The following is a 16,760-nucleotide window of genomic DNA, read 5'->3' as shown; positions in this document are numbered from 1 at the left end:
TATACAAACAGCTGTGACGCGGAAGATTTAACAAAACGTTACTCCCGTGTCTTTTATTAAAATCCATAAATAGCAAATAGTTTGCTGCTTTTACACAGGTTTCTGACAAAGTGTTTTCATAATTCGCTGCAATCAGCTGCCCTATATTCACTCTGGTCTCTACAAGTCGAAGCACCCAGTCCCCATCAGAGTGCTGGACAAGCAAACTCTGACTTGACAAAAATATTAAACTGAGAAGATCATGAGCATAAAATCTCTGCGGAATGGATGCTACAATCCACGGTAGAAGTGACACAAAGAGTATTGGACACCAATCAAAGACAAAATTAAGTATATACATATAAGTATCTAGTCATTGATGCCAGGACCTGAATTCAAGACTCAAATCTGCTAACAATGATGATGAAAAAATCTTAGGTTTTAATCATAGAAGGAGGCTATTCGACCCATTGAACCTGCACCAGCTGCAATCCAACCCAGGCCCTATCCCCGTATTTACCCTCCCTAGTCCTCCTGACACTAAGGGGCGATTTAGCATAGCCACTCAACCTAACCCGCACACCTTTGGAGTGTGGGAGGAAACCAGAGCACCCGGAGGAACCTAATTCCTGTGAAAATCCCCCAGTCGCCACACTCCGGTGCCTGTTCGGGTACACTGAGGGAGAATTTAGCATAACCAATGCACCTAACCCGCACATCTTTCAGGCTGTGGGAGGAAACCGGAGCACCCGGAGGAAACCCATGCAGACACGAGGAGAACGTGCTGACTCCACACAGACAGCCACCCAAGCCGGGAATCGAACCCGGGTCCCTGGGGCTGTGAGGCAGCAGTGCTAACCACTGTGCCGCCCATTTTGGTCTGACATTCCAGATTGTTCTTCATTATTCTCCAAACGTATTCAATCGTTAACTTTTATTTTTACAACAGAATATTATTTACTACACAGTTTGACAGAATCTGACCTCAAGGGGATGTTCGAAGGGCTTTTGAACTTTGAATGAAGTGATTAAGACAGGGCTTCATGGTGGGAACAGTAATTGGTACAAGACAGATCAGACAAACCATGAAAGTTAGAAAAATAGAGCGCAGGTACAAACTGGCACAAGGCCACCTCAGGACAATGTTGGAAGTTCTTCACATGGGCACAGGGCTCTGGGAGGGTAACAGAGGTGCAAACTATGGAAGAAAGATGTAGATGATTTCATCGTCTGGCCCCCAAGGAGATGTCTCCCATCGACGGTTCGGCCCGAATGATGTCCCCAGTCCATACTTTGTGAATGTCTTTTTTTACAGTTTACCTCTCTGAGGAAATCTGCATCAGGTTGTGAGCGCTAAGTGGGTATTTCTGCAAGTGTCCATCGCTGGTACCCCAGTTGTCATGATTCGCTGTCACTGTGCACAAACTGTTTCAGACATTTGCTCACTGTTTCTGAGCCGTTGCACTCGCTCGAGCTGTCCAACTGCCCCAGGAGAGGCGGCCTCTGCTTCCTCACCTTTGCCCGTCGATTCTTGAACCACACCTGCGTAAGTATGATGAGTGTTAGCAATAAGGTGACATGAACATCAATAACTTGTATTAATAACAGAATAAAACATCCCAATGGACTTCACAAGAATGTTATATAGTGAAATGAGACACTGAACCACACGTGGTAATATAGAGCAGGTAGCCAAAAGCTTGATCAGAGAGATTTAGCTGGAATTTTCCAGTCATAGCATCCCTACAGTGCAGAAGGAGGCCATTCGGCCCATCGAGTCTGCACCAACCACAATCCCACCCAGACCTTATTCCCATAACCCCGTGCATTTATCCTAGCTAGTCCCTCTGACACTAAGGGGCAATTTATCATGGCCAATCCACCTAACCTGCACATCTTTGGATTGTGGGAGGAAACCGGAGCACGCGGAGGAAACCCACACAGACACAGGGAGAACATGCAATTTAGCATGGTCAATCCACCTAACCTACACATCTTTGGACACTAAACGGCAATTTAGCATGGCCAATCCACCTAACCTGTATATCTTTGGACACTAAGGGGCAACTTAGCATGGCCAATCCACCTAATCTACACATCTTTGGAGTGTGGGAGGAAACTGGAGCAGCCGGAGAAAACCCACGCAGACACGGGGAGAATGTGCAGACTGCACACAGACAGAGACTCAAACCAGGAATTGAACCCGGGTCCCTGGCACTGTGAGGTAGCAGTGCTAACCACTGTGCCACTGTGCCCCCTGTCCCGCCCACCATGGGAATCATAGCAGGCTGGGGGGAGCGTTGACCTCGGGTGGGATTTTCCAGTTTTGGGGCGAGAGCGGCTGGAAAATCCCACCCAGGGTGTGTGTCTTAAAAGGAGGAAAAATGAGCTAGTCAGGTTTAGGGAAGGAATTCCAGAGCTTGGGGTCCAGGCGACCGAGAGCGTGACTGCTAATGGTGGAGCGATTTAAATTGGAGATGACAAAGAGGCCGGAATTGGAGGGATGCAGATATTGGGGAGGAGGCTACAGAGATAGGAAGGGGCAAGGCCATGGAGGGATTTGAGAATCTTCCTCAGATTGGACCAGGAGCCATTGTAGGTCAATGACCATGGACACAGTGAGAAGTCTCACAACACCAGGTTAAAGTCCAACAGGTTTATTTGGAATCACCAGCTTTCAGAGCGCCGCGCCTTCATCAGGTGAGTGAGTGATGAAGGAGCAGCGCTCCGAAAGCTCGTGATTCCAAATAAACCTGTTGGACTTTAACCTGGTGTTGTGAGACTTCTTTCAATGACCCTAGGGGTGAGGATGAAGAGGATTTAGTCCGAGGGTGGACAAGGTTTTAGCTGAGCTTATGGAGGATAGAATTTGGCCAGTGTGTGGGTGCGAATGGCTGACATTAGAAGTGTGCACGAGGAAAATCACTTGGGTACAATCATTCCGCTGCCTTATTGGCAGTCACCACTGACAAATGTGTGCTGTCGAAGGGTCATCTAGACTTGAAACGTTGGCTCTATTCTCTCTCCACAAATGCCGTCAGACCTGCTGAGATTTTCCAGCATTTTCTGTTTTTGTTTCAGATTCCAGCACCCGCAATATTTTGCGTTTATCCTTTCATTAGACATTTGGTACCTTGATTGTCTCCTGGGAGAGGTGGGTGCTTTGGGCCAGTTTCTCCCTGGTGCTGGTGTCTGGGTAACTTGTCTTGTTGAAGAGGTTCTCCAGATCTCTCAGCTGAAGCTCCGTGAAGACTGTCCTGTGTCTCCGTCGCCGCTTCTGTACCTGGGCCAAGGCGTGAAAGCCCAGCTGGGCAGTTGGAATTGAGGAGCCTGGGTAAAGACTTTGGACAATGACAAATTGCATCTGCAAAAAATGCCTTTAATCTGCTAAAAAAATCTCCCAAGATGCTTCACTGGAGCATTATCAGACAAAACTTGACACTGGGCCATGTAAGGAGATACTAGGACAGGTGTACAAAGTGATTCACCCTCAGACAGTTTATCAGTGAGAGGACTGGGGCCAATAGCCAGGGATTGGAGTTTGGTGGATTTAAAAGGTCCCCCATAGTAACATAAAGTTATGAGGGGTATAGATAGGTGAACAGGGCAGAAATGACAATCACAAGTTCAAGGTAAGGGGGGAAAGGTTCAGTGGAGATGTGCGGGGGAAGATTTTTACACAGAGGGTGGTGGGGGCCTGGAATGCACTGCCAAGTGAGGTGGTTGAGGCAGACACATTAGCCACATTTAAGACTTATCTGGATAGACACATGAACAGACGGGGAATAGAGGGATACAGGTGGTTGGTCTCGATAGGACAACATGATCACCGAAGGACCTGTTCCTGCTCTGTTCTTTGTTCAAAGAGAGATTTCCCCAAGTCTTAGCCAAGACTCCATCACCCCCTTTAACAACAGCACCTAGAAGTAACAAAGGACAGAATTTTCCTGTCCCGCCTGCCACGGGAATCGCAGCCGGGGGTGGGGACATGCAAAGGTCCATTGACCGGATTTTCCGGTCTCGGGGCGAGTGTGGCCAGAAACTCCCGCCCCAAGAATTTGGTCATTCTTTCATTTTGCAGTTTGTGGGATCTTGCTGTGTATATTCAGGCTGCCATGCTTTCCTACACTATAACACTGGCCCGACTTAGAACCGTAGAAAAGTTGTAGCACAGAAGGAGGCTGTTCAGCCCATCCAGCCAGCCCGGGAGACATCCCAGGTGTTCTTCCTAATTCTCACAACTCATTACCTGCAGAGGGATTGGATATCTCCTTTGGATATCTTATGATAGGCTAGATTTTAAAAAACTTATTCTATTATGAATGTAGAGAGTTGACGAACCCAAGAAACTACAAAACTACAAAAGGTCGTGAATGTAGCCCACTCCATCACACAAACCAGCCTCCCATCATTTGATTCCTTCTACATTTCCTGCTGCCTCAGAAAAGCAGTCAGCATAATCAAGGACCTCATGCACCCCGGACATTCTCTCTTCCACCTTCTTCCATTGGGAAAAAGATACAAAAGTTTGAGGTCATGTACCAACCAACTCAAGAACAGCTTCTTCCCTGCTGCCGTCAGACTTTTGAATGGACCTACCTTGCATTAAGTTGATCTTTCTCTACACCCTAGCTATTACTGTAGCACTACATTCTGCACCCTCTCCTTCTCTATGAACAGTATGCTTTGTCTGTACAGCACACAAGAAATAATGCTTTTCACTGTGTCCCAATACATGTGACAACAATAAATTAAATCAAATCAAAGCCCTCATGGAAGTTAAACAAACTGTATTGTGAAGTGTGTACATGAGACCAGTTCCTCAGCTGCAGTCGGAGTCTAGACAAGGTTTCTGATATCTGTACAGAATCAGGAAGCAAAGTTGGGAATTAAAAGTTTATTTATTAGTGCCACAAGTAGGCTTACATTAACACTGCAATGAAGTTACTGTGGAAATCCCCTAGTTGCCACACTCTGCCGCCTGTTTGGGTACACTGAGGGAGAATTTAGCACAGCCAATGCACCCTAACCAGCACGTCTTTCGGACTGTGGGAGGAAACCAGAGCACCCGGAGGAAACCCATGCAGACACGGGGAGAATGTTCAGACTCCTGTACAGACAGTGACCCAAGCTGGGAATTGAACCCGGGTCCCTGGCGCTGTGAGGCAGCAGTGCTAACCACTGTGCCCCCTGCTGCCTGTTAGTTTCCCATCAGTTAAAATGACCTTGATTAACTCTCATCTCCATTCATAATTTAATTTCATTCTTTTTGATTTGATTTATTATTGTCACATGTATTAACATACAGTGAAAAGTATTGTTTCTTGCGCGCTATACAGGCAAAGTATACCGTTCATAGAGAAGGAAAGGAGAGGGTGCAGAATGTAGTGTTACAGTCATAGCTAGGGTGGAGAGAAAGATCAACTTAATGCGAGGTAGGTCCATTCAAAAGGGAGCAGGGAAGAAGCTGTTCTTGAGTCGGTTGGTACGTGACCTCAGGCTAGAAGATAGGTTAGCACGCAGTCAAAAATCTAACTTTAACACAACAGCTTCATCCTATTTCTAAGCAGTTAAAAAACTATGTTACCTGTGTGTCCCGGACAGCAATGGGGAGAGGGCTGGTGTATCCAATCCGAGCAGTAGGATTGCCTCCTTGCGTGTCCGTAATAAAAATCCTCATATCCCAAGGTGCCAGTTATTGGCACTAATCCTGGTGCCGTGTAGAGTCCAGAGTTACCAAACGTGTGTCGGCTGGATGGCAAACCATTGGCAGTGTGCAAAAGGAGCGGGCAGCAGTGCCAGAGGAGATGGTCGGGGGGACGTTTGGTGCCCTTGTTGGACAGAATGTTGTCGATACTGAAATCACTGGCAAACATTGGAAGCGGGTGTGCGCTGACCTCCCAAATCTCCAGCTTCCAGCGATAGATGAGAGTGGTTTAAAGTTTCTGAGATCCTGGTTGTAAAGTGTCTCTCTCTCTCTCTCTCAGCTTATATTTCCCTCAGTCAGGGCTTGGTTTTATCTGCGACTGGACTCTCCCAGACGCTGTCCCACACACTTATCTGAGGGAATCTCCTGTGTATTCATATTGGGCAGTCAGATCAGACACTTCAAACTGTGACGGGCTATTGTTCGAATAGTACATGTGTATTTAAGAAGAAGACACCAATGTAAAAGCAATTAGGGACATCAAATGACCCTCTGCACAACAAGGAATCGATTCCAAACCACAAGAACTTGATTTACATCTAAGTTAAACTGCTTTATCATTCAGAAATGTAATATCCTCCCACAGGTTAACAACATGCAGAAGTAAGCTTTCGTGTTTTGACAGAGTGCCTGTTCCCTCTCGCTTGTAGCTTCCAAACTCAGAATACTAAACTCTCACCATGATTTGAAGAATATCGAATCCCCACAGCGCATCAAGAGGCCATTCGGCCCATCGGGTCTGTATGAAGGAGCATCCCACCCAGGCCCATCCCCTCCGTCCTATCCCTGTGACCCTGTGCATTTAGCATGGCCAATCCACCACACCTACATATCTTTGGACTCTAAGGGGTAATTTAGCATGGCCAATCTACCTAATCTACACATCTTTGGACACTAAGGGTCAATTTATCATGACCAATCCACCTAACCTGCACATCTTGGGACATCAAGGGGCAATTTAGCATGGCCAATCCACCCAACCTACACATCTTTGGATACTAATTGGCAATTTAGCATGGCCAATCCACCTAACATGCACATCTTTGGATGCTAATTGGCAATTTAGCATGGCCAATCCACCTAACCTGCACATCTTTGGACACTAAGCAGCAATTTAGCATGGCCAATCCACCTAACCTGCACATCTTGGGACATCAAGGGGCAATTTAGCATGGCCAATCCACCTAACCTGCACATCTTTGGACACTAAGCAGCAATTTAGCATGGCCAATCCACCTAACCTGCACATCTTGGGACATCAAGGGGCAATTTAGCATGGTCAATCCACCTAACATGCACATCTTTGGACACTAAGGGGCAATTTAGCATGGCCAATAAGTATTGGGGGATCACATCAAGTGATATTATGTGATTGGATGATTTGAACTTTATGGGCAATCTTAAGATATGCATCCTGATATCAAAAGAGGAAATGCTGGAAAATCTCGGCGGGTCTGGCAGTATCTGTAAGGAGAGAAAAGAGCTGACGTTTGGAGTCCAGATGACCCTTTGTCAAAGCATCAAAGCATGTGCGTCCTGATGTTGGCTAACGAATGGTAAATGTGGGTTTACGATATCCACATTGTAGACACTCAGACATTTTTATAAACATCTATAACTGGTATTACTTCCCAGTCTTTAATTAATCTTAGTGATTCCTCTCACAGTTAATCAGTGGTCAGTGTTTTTCAAACAAAGCCACCTCTATCCCAAAAGGCGTCTGCTCAAGTTTCAGCTCATTTGAAAATGTACCAAATTTTTCAATCTTTCAAGATTCATTGTTCTTACATTTTAATTAAAGATTTTTTTGCATTTTCATTCATTAGTCGAATAGTGTTTTCTTTGTTTAATTTTTGGTTTTCTAATATAGTTCATGTCCAAATGCAGCAAGATCTGGACAATATCCAGGCTTGGGCTGACAAGTGGCAAGTTACATTTGCAGCCCACAAGTGATCATCTCCAACAAGAGAGGATCTAACCCTCACCCCTTGACATTCAATGGCATTACAATCGCTGAGTCCCCCACTATCAACATCCTGGGGGTTACCACTGAGCAGAAACATATACATACAGTGGCTACAAGAGCAAGTTAAAGGCTCGGAATCCTGCGGCAAATAACTCACCTCCTGACTCCCCAAAGCCTGTCCACCATCTACAAGGCCCAAGTCAGGAGTGTGATGGAATACTCCCCACTTGCCTGGATGGGTGCAGCTCCAACAACACTCAAGAAGCTCAACACCATCCAGTACAAAGCAGGCCACTTGATTGCTACCCTATCTACAAACATTCAATCCCACCACCACCGACGCTCAGTAGCAGCAGTCCTTACCCATTTACAAGATGCACTGCAGGAACTCACAAAGGTTCCTTAATTTAAGCAGCACCTTCCAAACCCACAACTACTTCCATCTAGAAGGACAAGGGCAGCAGATACGAGGGAACACCACCACCTGGAGGTTCCCCTCCAAGTTACTCACCGTCCTGACTTGGAAATATATCGCCGTTCCTTCATTGTCGCTGGGGTCAAAATCCAGGAATTCCTTCCCTAACAGCACTGTGGGTCTACCTACAACTGAGGGACTGCAGTGGGTTCAAAAGGCAGCTCACCCACCACCTTCTGAAGGGCAACTAGGGATGGGCAATAAATGCTGCCCTAGCCAGCGATGTCCACATCCTGTAAATGATTATAAATTTATATACATATATGGTGGGAAGGGAGGACGGAGATACGACGGGGTGCTCCACAAAATTTCACAAAAGTTATAGGATTCCTTAACTAAAGAAGGTTGAACACTCTGGGTTCCTGTCCAGCGCTACACTGAGCAATAGACACCCAACAGCTCCCAGCTCGGGACGTGTGTTTGTGGCTATTTTTCATATTACTATTTCCTGGTATTTACAATTGTTCATCCAGATTCCTCAGCCCCCGAGAGGCCTTGCTACCCTGCTTTAGACGGGGTTTGCTCGTCCGATGCCAGGCTATGGGAATAGGATTTAACAGAAATGCTAGAAGCTAGCCTGTGCACTCAGGAGACCCCCGTGATCTGACTTAAAAAGAGGACCACGATTAAATTGTTGTACTGTCTTGGTCGACATCACCTTGTGGCTGGTGGTTTTTTTCTGGCCAGGACCCCAGTGTTGCCCCTGGATGGGAATAGGGCAGCACAGTATTTAACACTGCTGCCTCACAGCAGGGACCCGGGTTCGATTCCGGCCTTGGGTGAATGTGCGGAGTTTGTATGTTCTCCCAGTGTCTGCGTGGGTTTCCTCTGGGTGCTCTGTTTTCCTCTCACACTCCGAAGATGTGCAGATTAGGTGGATTTGCCATGCTAAATATGTGGGATTATAGAAATGGGGGTTTTAAGTTAAAGTTTATTTATTAGTGTCACAAGTGGGCTTACATTAACACTGCAATGAAGTTACTGTGAAAATCCCCTAGTCGCCACACTCCGGTGCCTGTTTGGGTACACTGAATCATAGAATCCTACAGTGCAGAAGGAGGCCATTCGGCCCATCGAGCCTGCACTGACCACAATCCCACCCAGGCCCTATCCCCATAACCCCATGCATTTACCCTAATTAGTCCCCCTGACACTAAGGGGCAATTTAGCATGGCCAATCCACCTAACACAGTAGCACAGTGGTTAGCACAGCTGCTTCACAGCTCCAGGGATCGCGGTTCGATTCCCGGCTTGGGTCACTGTCTGTGTGGAGTTTGCACATTCTCCTTGTGTCTGCGTGGGTTTCCTCCGAGTGCTCCAGTTTCCTCCCACAGTCTGAAAGATGTGCGGGTTAGGTTGATTGGCCATGCTAAAATTGCCTCAGAGTGTCCCGAGATGCGTAGGTTAGAGGGATTAGTGGGTAAATATGTAGGGATATGGGGGTAGGGCCTGGGTGGGATTGTGGTCAGTGCAGGCTCGATGGGCCCAATGGCCTCCTTCTGCACTGTAGGGTTTCTATGATCCTATGACAAGGGGATTTTCACAGTAACTTCACTGCAGTGTTAATGTAAGCCTACTTGTGGCACTAATAAAATAAACTTTTAAAAAACTTAAATTTAACCCACACATCTTTGGACTGTGGGAGGAAACTGGAGCACCCGGAGGAAACCCACGCAGACACGGGGAGAACGTGCAAACTCCACACAGGCAGTGACCTAAGCCGGAATCGAACCTGGGCCCCTGGCGCTGTGAGGCAGCAGTGCTAACCACTGTGCCGCCTATGGGGAGGATTTAGGATGGCCAATGCACCTAATCAGCACATCTTTCGGACTGTGGGAGGGGAGAAAATCAGATGCTCTTTTGGAGAGTCAGTGCAGACTTGATGGGCCGAATGGCCTCTTTCTGCACTGTAGGGGTTCTGTGGTTCTATGAACACTCAATCCACCCACAGGCATTGACGGTGTAAGGCTTTAGGAGGCTGATTTGGACAATGTTGAATTTAGAGGATTAGAGAATTTGTGCTTTGAAGAAGGAAGAAAAGACAATGGGGGGGGGGGGGTGCGATTCTCCCGCCCGCTGTCCTACTCGAGCAGCGCAACGGGAGACATCAGTGGAGGCCGTTTCGCGGGCTTTCTGCTGGGCGCACCGGCCTCCGTGCATCTCCGGGGCCAAGATTTGTCGCGTCATCAGCTTCGTGACAGAGCTGATTTGAATATTATAATCCTCATTTGAATATCATTAGCAGGCCTGGGACTGAAGTCTCTTGGCCTGTTAGCGTCTCCCCCTCTCGCCAGGAGTGGTTCACTCCAGCGGGGTTTACAACTGCTCCCCGCTAATGGGGAACAGGCGGCCCGACCTCGCTGGCGGGAAGAGAGGCCATTGAGGCCCTGCTGGGAGGTCGGGGGTAATGGTGGGCGATGCCCCTGGCCAGTGTCAGCCTGGCAGTGCCAGCCTGGTCCCCTGGCACTGCCCAAGGGGCAAACTGGCCATGCCCAAGGGGCACCTTGGCACTGCCCACTGGGCATCAGACAGGGACGGGGCAAGAGGGAGCGGGGCCTTTGGGGGTGTAGCCTGTAGGGAAGATCGGTGTGTGTGGTGGGGGCGGGGGTCCCGCTGTCACTCTGCACTGGAATCGCAGGCAGAGGAAGGAGGGATGGTGATGGGGACTAGCCATTGGGGTGGGGGCTGGGTCGGGTCTGCCAGGGCGGTTGGGACTGCCCAGGTGGGGGAGGGGAGGGTTCAGGAGTGCCGGATGGGGAGTGTTTGGGAGATTGGGGCTGGCCGAGAGAGGTCCAGGAGGCCAGCGATGGGGGGAGGGCCAGCAGCGCGGGGCCACTGGGCATGTGCCAATCACGGCTCTGACAGATCGGCGCACGCACAGACCCCGCTCAGCGCTATGCTGCCGGCCTCTCCAGCGGGAATAGGCCCCGCTCCCAGATTTCCAGAGGGAATCTCACTGAGGAACTCTGCAGTGCTCAGAGTGTGGGAGATTCATTCTGAAAATCCAGTTTAAAAAAAACAGCGGGATTGGGGGCCTTGGAATATATCTTGGAGAATCTCAGACAAGATTTGAGGAAGGGTGAAGTGAGGAAGATCACGGGACATTGTGGATAAATTTTAGTGGCGAAGATTGATGGGCGATGATTTTAACTCCATGCAGTTACTGCATTTGGTTTATACAGTGGCCCTGTCTCTGTAATAAAGGCTTTTCTAGCGAATGCTAAAACTCCGTCTCTCACAAGGCCACAACAGGATGTGAAACTTCTGGAAGTTTACAAAAGGGATTCACCAAGGAGTCTGTCGATAGAAAAGACAAATAAAAGGTGTCAGATTGAGCCATTAGCACCTGGCCAGTTTGCCATGTGCCTTTACAGCTGGGAGCTTGCAGGGATGATGTGGAGATGCCGGCGTTGGACTGGGGTAAAGCACAGTAAGAAGTCTCACAACACCAGGTTAAAGTCCAACAGGTTTATTTATTATTACCAAATAAACCTGTTGGACTTTAACCTGGTGTTGTGAGACTTTTTACTGAGCTTGCAGGGAGTCAGGCAAGATGTCCTTCAACTCAAGCCACTCCCGACATTTCACTGCCTACAACAGCAGCTTTAGTCTGGGGAGTTTAATATTAATTAAACTGTCTGTTCATCGCTTCAATGTGTCTATAGACACAAAATTCCAATGGGTAAATTCAACGATGGAAAGTTTTTAAATTTTTATTAATTAAAAAAAAGACAGCTTTCATAATCCAGAATGTCCCAAAGCACATTGCTGTTTGTGTGGAGTCTGCACGTTCTCCCCGTGTCTGCGTGGGTTTCCTCCGGGTGCTCTGGTTTCCTCTCACAGTTCGAAAGATGTGCTGGTTAGGTGCACTGACCGTGCTAAATTCTCCCTCGGTGTACTCGAACAGGCGCTGGAGTGTGGCGACTAGCGGATTTTCACAGTAACTTCATTGCGGTGTTAATGTAAGCCTACTTGTGGCACTAATAAATAAACTTAAACTAAGTAATTTCCAAAGGCAGGCAACTTGTTTTAGTTGAGGCAATTAAGGAAAAGGGGAGTACTTACTCACTCACTCACTCGCTCACTCACTCACTCACTCGCTCACTCACTCACTCGCTCACTCACTCACTCACACTCACGCACTCACTCACACAGTCACTCACACACTCATTCACTCACTCACTCACTCAATCACTCACTCACTCACTCGTTCATTCACTCACTCACTCAATCACACACTCACTCACTCACACATTCACTCACTCACACACTCACTCACACACTCATTCACTCACTCACTCAATCACTCACTCACTCACTCACTCACTCAATCACTCACTCGCTCACTCACTCACTCGCTCACTCACTCATTCATTCACTCATTCACTCAATCACTCACTCACTCAATCACTCACTCAATCACTCGCTCACTCGCTCAATCACTCACTCACTCAATCATTCGCTCGCTCACTCACTCACTCAATCACTCACTCACTCACTCACTCGCTCGCTCACTCACTCACTCACACTCACTCACTCAATCACTCACTCACTCACTCACTCGCTCGCTCACTCACTCACACTCACTCAATCACTCACACTCAATCACTCGCTCACTCGCTCAATCACTCACTCACGCAATCACACACTCACTCACTCACACACTCACTCACACACACTCACTCACACACTCACTCACTCAATCACTCACTCAATCACTCGCTCACTCATTCACTCATTCACTCAATCACTCACTCACACACTCACACTCAATCACTCAATCACTCGCTCAATCACTCACTCACGCAATCACACACTCACACACTCACTCACACACACGCTCACACACACTCACTCACACACTCACTCACTCACACTCATTCACTCACTCACTCACACACACACACACTCCTGAAACTCCTGAATAATGTTCTGGGATCTTTTATTTCCACCTGAGAGGGCAGGCGGCTGGAGCCTAAGTTTAGCTTCTCGACCTGAGAGACAGCAGCTCAGCCAGTGCAGCAGACTGTCAGTACGGCAGTGCAATGTCAGTCTGGATTCTCTGCTTAAATCACCAGCCTGGGACTTGAGGGAGAAACCATTAATTTAAACTGACACCTTTAAAAAATATCTTTATGCTATGAGAAGGATTTTCTTGTGATTTGGGTGTCACTGGCAAGGCAATTATTGCTTGTTCCTCAGAGATGGTAATTAGCCTTCTTCTAGAAAGACCCTGGCTGGAATTGTACCACTACGTCCATCCCGGAGTCGGGATTCTCCCATCCCGCTGGAATCAGGGAGGGCCAGGCTCGCAGAACGGAATTCTCCGTTGGCCTCAGGCGGGATTTTATGAGCCTCGCCCGAGTGAGGTCGTAAAATCTCACCCATTATCTGGTAAAACTCAAACAGAAAATGCTGGAAAATCTCAGCGGGTCTGACAGCATCTGTGGAGAGAGAATCGAGGCAACATTTAGAGTCTGGATGACCCTTTGTTAGAGTTGGTAAAACTGATGGCTTGGGGTGGGAGGGGGGAGGGCACAGTGGCACAGTGGTTGGCACCGCTGCCTCACAGAGCCAGGGACTTGGGTTCGATTCCCAGCCTCGGGTCACTGTCTGTGTGGAGTCTGCACGTTCTCCCCGTGTCTGCGTGGATTTCCTCCGGGTGCTCCGGTTTCCTCCCACAGTCCAAAGATGTGCAGGTTAGGTGGATTAGCCATGCTAAATTGCACCTTAGTGACTTCCACCTGAAATTCCTTAACTCACCAGTTTTGTGTGAGGTTCATGAATGCAGAAAATGCTGGAAAATCATAGCAAGTCTGACAGCATCTGTGGAGAGAGAGAATAGAGGCAACATTTCAAGTCTGGATGACCCTTCGTCACCCTAGCTCTGATGATGGGTCACCCAGACTCGAAGCATTGCCTCTATTCTCTCTCTCCACAGATGCTGTCAGACTTGCTATGATTTTCCAGCACTTTCTGTTTTTGTTTCAGATTCCCGCACCTGCAGTATTTTGTTTTTATCTTAGCGGTTATGTTGAATTTGTATCAGACCTTAGTTGGGCCTCAGTTGCATTCAGCTCTGGGGAACACACTTTACGAAGGAGAAACTGCAAAAAAGATTCACAAGAATTATTCCAGGGGCGAAGGACTTCAGTTATGAAGATAGATTGGAGAAGTTAAGTTGGGACTGTTCTCCTTGGGGAAGAGAAGAATCATGGAATCCCTACAGTGCAGAAGGAGGCCATTCGGCCCATCGAGCCTGCACCAACAACAATTCCATCCAGGCCCTATCTCCATACCACATATTTACCCCGCTAATCCTTCTAACCTCCGCATCCTGGGACACTAAGGGGCAATTTAGAACGGCCAATGCACCTAACCCACACATCTTTGGACTGTGGGAGGAAACCAGAGCAGACACGGGGAGAATGAGCAAACTCCACACAGACTGTGAACCTAAGCTGGGGATCGAACCCGGGTCCCTGGAGCTGTGAGGCAGCAGTGCTAACCCGCTGTGCCACCATGTTAGCAATGTTCAAAACCCTGAGGGGTAAGGATAGAGTGGATAGAGAGATACTGTTCCCATTCGATAAAAGACTGAGAATGAGATTTAGTGTAATTGGCAACATAAGCAAAAGTGATGTGAGGAAAAAGCTTATTTCACGCAGAGAGTGGTTAGATTTGGGAGTGTGTGGTGGAGGCAGATTCAACTGAAGCATTCAAAAGGGAATTGAAATGTTGTCTTCAAACGAAGAATGTGCAGGATTCTGGAGAGAAGGCAGGAGAGGGTGATGCGGTGGCACAGTGGTTAGCGCTGCTGCCTCACAGCGCCAGGGACCCTGGTTCAATTCCAGCCTCAGGTCACTGTGTGGAGTCTGCACGTTCTCTCCGTGTCTGTGTGGGTTTCCCCGGGTGCTCCGATTTCCTCCCACACTAAGGTCAATTTAGCACAGCCAATCAACCTAACCTGCACATCGTTGGACTGTGGGAGGAAACCGGAGCACCCGGAGGAAACCCACGCAGACATGGTGGGAATGTGCAAACTCTACACAGACACTGACCCAAGGCTGGAATCAAACCCGGGTCCCTGGTGCTGTGAGGCAGCAGCGCTAACCACTGTGCCACCCTTGTCTCAGTCGCTTCAGACAATTAAACTATTTATAGCTCAGTCATACTCAACAATGAGGAGTACACCACCGTGAACTCGCTCCTGGATGAAGTGGACGGCACAGTGGTTAGCATTGCTGCCTCACAGCGCAAGGGACCTGGGTTCGATTTCTGGCTTGGGTCACTGTCTGTGCAGAGTCTGCACGTTCTCCCCGTGTCTGCGTGGGTTTCCTCCGGATGCTCCGGTTTCCTCCCACAGTCTGAAAGACGTGCTGGTTCGGGTGCAATGACCGTGCTAAATTCTCCCTCAGTGTACCCGAACAGGAGTGTGGCGACTAGGGGATTTTCACAGCAACTACATTGCAGTGTTAATATAAGCCTTACTTGTGACTAATAAATAAACTTTTACTTTTATTTAGCAACAGAAAAGTTTCTGTAATATTGATTAATGAAAGGTTCTTTTTGAGACAACCAATCCACTCCTGCAAATTTAAAATGATTTTTTTCTAATCCAATCATTTGACTGAATCAGAATAAAGACGGTTGGAATGTGGTTCTAAGATGAATTATTGGACAATATAAATTGTGACTTCAGTATAATATACAAAGATGAAAAGTGCATATTTCAGTGGTTGAGAGCAGAGGGGATAATGAATTTATAGACCCATCTGATGAAATGATTGAAGTTATTCTAAGTGGGTTCAATTCTCATTCGAAAGAATAAACCAAGGAAACAGGACTTGAACACCACAGGCAGTGGGATGTGAAGTTAATGGTATGACTAAGGACAGATCAGCAGGAGCTAAGTGTCTGAATCACCGTTAACAATGTGAAGCATCAAGGGATAACTTCTGTAAAAGGATTTGTCTCAATCTTAAACAGATCATCAGCTCTCCCATCTCAAAATGCGAGTATTAGTTTTTTCATTTGCATAATCTGTGGTTCAGAATACACGTAAGAGGGTAATGCCGCCTCTAAACTAATTATCCAATCAACTAATCCTGTTAAGGAAGTCCTGGTACTTTGAGGTGTGATAGTCACAATCCGCTCGCCACTGTCTGGGCCTGAACCCAAACAATTGAGCTCTGGGGTTGTATTTGACCAATGGGCGGCACGGTGGGGCAGTGGTTAGCAGAGGCCCGGGTTCGACTCCCAGCTCGGGTCACTGTCTGTGTGGAGTCTGCACGTTCTCCCCGTGTCTGCGTGGGTTTCCTCCGGGTGCTCCGGTTTCCTCCCACAGTCCAAGGATGTGCAGGTTAGGTGGATTGGCCATGCTAAATTGCCCCTGAGAGTCCCAAAACTTTCTATGAAATGTTAACCCTGTTTCTCTCCACAGATGCTGTTAAACCTGCTGAGTGTGTTCAGCGTTCTCTGTTTCCGATTTCCGGATTTGGAAATGGTTTTGTGTAGATAAGATTGACAGGCGGAGTATGGGAAAGAGCAGAAAGTGAATTTGTATTCCGGGGAACTCCTTTTTCCTCTTAAAGATAATCCTTTCCAAAGTTTTCATAGAAATCATAGAAACC

General features: G+C 47.7%; 1 protein-coding gene across 1 annotated transcript; it reads right to left on the bottom strand.

The window, feature by feature from the left end:
• Positions 1-900: 900 nt before the first annotated feature.
• Positions 901-10,314, bottom strand: LOC144511116 (homeobox protein goosecoid-like). Its single transcript, XM_078241092.1, has 3 exons — positions 10,213-10,314; positions 3,113-3,343; positions 901-1,521 (listed from the first exon to the last, which is right to left on the bottom strand). The coding sequence occupies exons 1-3, from the start codon at positions 10,312-10,314 to the stop codon at positions 1,378-1,380; spliced, it is 477 nt and encodes a 158-aa protein (XP_078097218.1). The 3' UTR covers positions 901-1,377.
• Between the last annotated feature and the right edge of the window lie 6,446 nt (positions 10,315-16,760).

The sequence above is a fragment of the Mustelus asterias genome, chromosome 24, assembly GCF_964213995.1.
Source record: "Mustelus asterias chromosome 24, sMusAst1.hap1.1, whole genome shotgun sequence".
Lineage (NCBI taxonomy): Eukaryota > Metazoa > Chordata > Chondrichthyes > Carcharhiniformes > Triakidae > Mustelus > Mustelus asterias.
The sequence above is the reverse complement of the archived record's forward strand: the minus strand, read 5'-3'. Positions and strand labels throughout refer to the sequence as shown.

What these genes read in the sequence shown, in the direction of transcription:
- LOC144511116 (XM_078241092.1), bottom strand. Translation starts at nt 10,314, where the DNA reads ATGACGCGACAAATCTTGGCCCCGGAGATGCACGGAGGCCGGTGCGCC. An exon ending in TCTCCCGTTGCGCTGCTCGA is followed by an intron (nt 3,344 to 10,212) that starts GTAGGACAGCGG and finishes CATTTTTTGCAG; the next exon opens with ATGCAATTTGTCATTGTCCA. An exon ending in TCTCCCAGGAGACAATCAAG is followed by an intron (nt 1,522 to 3,112) that starts GTACCAAATGTC and finishes ATACTTACGCAG; the next exon opens with GTGTGGTTCAAGAATCGACG.